Raw genomic sequence first — 2470 nt, forward strand, 5'->3', positions numbered from 1 at the left:
TTCTACATTTCACACTCGGAGTTAGGTTTCAAGGTATATGTAGTAGTTCTATATCAGTGAAAAGTCCAATAACAAAAGTGAGTTCCTGAAAAACAAGTATTCTTGAATACCAAATAGATATTTGGAATAACTGCCAGGGGAGTGCAGAGGGTTGATGTAAAGACCTTGCTGCCCAACTCAGTCATTACTACCACTGCCACTCCATAGTAGCTTAAGTACGGGTTTAAGAATTCAAAAAAATCGAGCACCAGGTCCAAGATGGCGGCCAGCAGGAGGCTGATGAAGGAGCTTGAAGAAATCCGCAAATGTGGGATGAAAAACTTCCGTAACATCCAGGCTGATGAAGCTAATTTATTGACTTGGCAAGGGCTTATTGTTCCTGACAACCCTCCATATGATAAGGGGGCCTTCAGGATCGAAATCAACTTTCCAGCAGAATACCCATTCAAACCACCGAAGATCACGTTCAAAACAAAGATCTACCATCCGAACATTGATGAAAAGGGGCAGGTCTGCCTGCCAGTAATCAGTGCTGAAAACTGGAAGCCGGCAACCAAAACCGACCAGGTAATCCAGTCCCTCATAGCACTGGTGAATGACCCCCAGCCCAAGCACCCCCTTCGGGCTGACCTAGCTGAAGAATACTCTAAGGACCGTAAAAAATTCTGTAAGAATGCTGAAGAGTTTACAAAGAAATATGGGGAAAAGCGGCCTGTGGACTAAAATCTGCCATGATTGATTCCAGCAAGTGTGAGCAGAGATCCCAAGCAGTGCATTCAGACGCCCGCAAAGCAGGACTCTGTGGAAAATTGACATGTGCCACCACCTGGCGTTCACTTGTGGCAGTTACTAACTTTCTACAGTTTTCTTAATCAAAAGTGGTCTAGGTAATCTGTAAAGAAAGGATTAAAAATTTAAGATGTTCTAAAAAAAAAAAAGAATTCAAAAAAATCCAAGTATCAGAACATTGGTCTATGACTGTTAATAAGATTATTCCCAGGAACTACTAGACCAGAAACCAGAGTCTCATTCAGATTCACTTGCTTCTCCTCATTTGTCATTTATAGTGGGACATCTTTAGGGCAGTTCATAGTAAAAAATGAGGTCAAACTTCATCTGGACCTGGAGAGAGGAGAGAAAAAAAGGAGTAGTAACAGGGTTCTGTATGACTTGGAAAGGAAGAGAAGATGGGACCATGGGAAAATATGGGTAAATATATACAAATATAGTAGATAGTTGTAGAAATAATAGTTAACCCATATATCTGCATTCTTGGGAGAACTGCTGTAGCTTCCAATGGAGGAAATGAGGACAAAGAACTCTGGTGGTGGGAATGGTGCAAAATTGTATCTGTTATCTTGTAACTTTGTAAATCAATATTAAATCACTAATAATTTTTTTAAAGAACCAAAAATAGAAATACAACTTCATAGGAAAAGCAAGAGTGTCTTTATGTGTAAAGGGGCAATACTGCATGGGGTCTCACTGAGCAGCTCTAGAGATGAAAGCAAGGCCACTTGCAGACAGGTCATGTGAGCTTGGAGCTCAGCTCAGATACTTTGTGCCTACATTTGCTCACGCACAAGTGATTGTAATATCATACTAATTCGTTCATTCGTTGACAAGCTAAATGCGTCTCTTTTGTTTTTAAAAAAATGAAATCAGATGGACTAGCAGGGCAACAGAGGTATAGTCCCCAAACCGTTGGGTAATGATGGCATTCCTGTAATTGACAGTGAACTGCTCAGGAGAGAAAGGCATTGAGGATCTCTTATGGGTTTTCACAGCTTCTCTGCCTTCATAGCCAAGAGTACCTCATAGGCAACAAGAAACTAAATAGGCTGCATTCCAACAAGACTGTACGTGGACACTGACATTTTAATTTGCCTTAATCCTACATGTCATAAAATAGCTTCCTCCTCAGGGAATGGGGTGGTGCTGCACCAGGTGAACATACATGTTAGTTACCTGACTCAGGCTTAAGGCTGCAGCCCCACCAGGTATGCTCATAGGGCAGACAAGTTCATCATCCAGTTTTTGTCAGGGCCAAGGGCAAAGAGCCTTTTATCCATTATAGTTTGCAACAGACTGCATGCATGATACTGGAATCTGGAGTCTCCAAGCACACAAGACCCCCTGCTTATTTCTAGTCTGACCAGGTTCAGGGCAGGTGTTGAGACCACCTTTTGACATCTTGACTGTGAGGAGTGGCTTTGAAGTTGGGAAACAGAAAAGTTAGAAATATTTGGCATTGAAAAGCGAGTACATAAATCTCAAGAGAGGTGGGTAAATACTAAAAAAAGAAAAAGAAATGCAATGTGTATGGATATCTATGTTCATAACAGCACAGCTTATAATAACCCGAATGTGGGTACAAGCAAGATGTCTAACAGCAGGTTGAGAGAGTTGTGGTGTATATACATATATACATAGCGGAATACTAATTATCTGTAAGAACTGCTGGAATATA

The 2470-nt window shown here is 41.2% G+C and overlaps 1 protein-coding gene across 1 annotated transcript; it reads left to right on the forward strand.

Annotated features, from left to right (window-relative positions):
* The first annotated feature begins 249 nt into the window (after positions 1-249).
* Positions 250-943, forward strand: LOC103107220 (ubiquitin-conjugating enzyme E2 L3). The gene has a single exon (XM_007515979.2). The coding sequence runs from the start codon at positions 259-261 to the stop codon at positions 721-723; it is 465 nt and encodes a 154-aa protein (XP_007516041.1). The 5' UTR covers positions 250-258; the 3' UTR covers positions 724-943.
* The last annotated feature ends 1527 nt before the right edge of the window (positions 944-2470 follow it).

Source organism: Erinaceus europaeus, chromosome 13 (genome assembly GCF_950295315.1).
Source record: "Erinaceus europaeus chromosome 13, mEriEur2.1, whole genome shotgun sequence".
Taxonomy (NCBI): domain Eukaryota; kingdom Metazoa; phylum Chordata; class Mammalia; order Eulipotyphla; family Erinaceidae; genus Erinaceus; species Erinaceus europaeus.

What these genes read in the sequence shown, in the direction of transcription:
- LOC103107220 (XM_007515979.2), top strand. Translation starts at nt 259, where the DNA reads ATGGCGGCCAGCAGGAGGCTGATGAAGGAGCTTGAAGAAATCCGCAAA.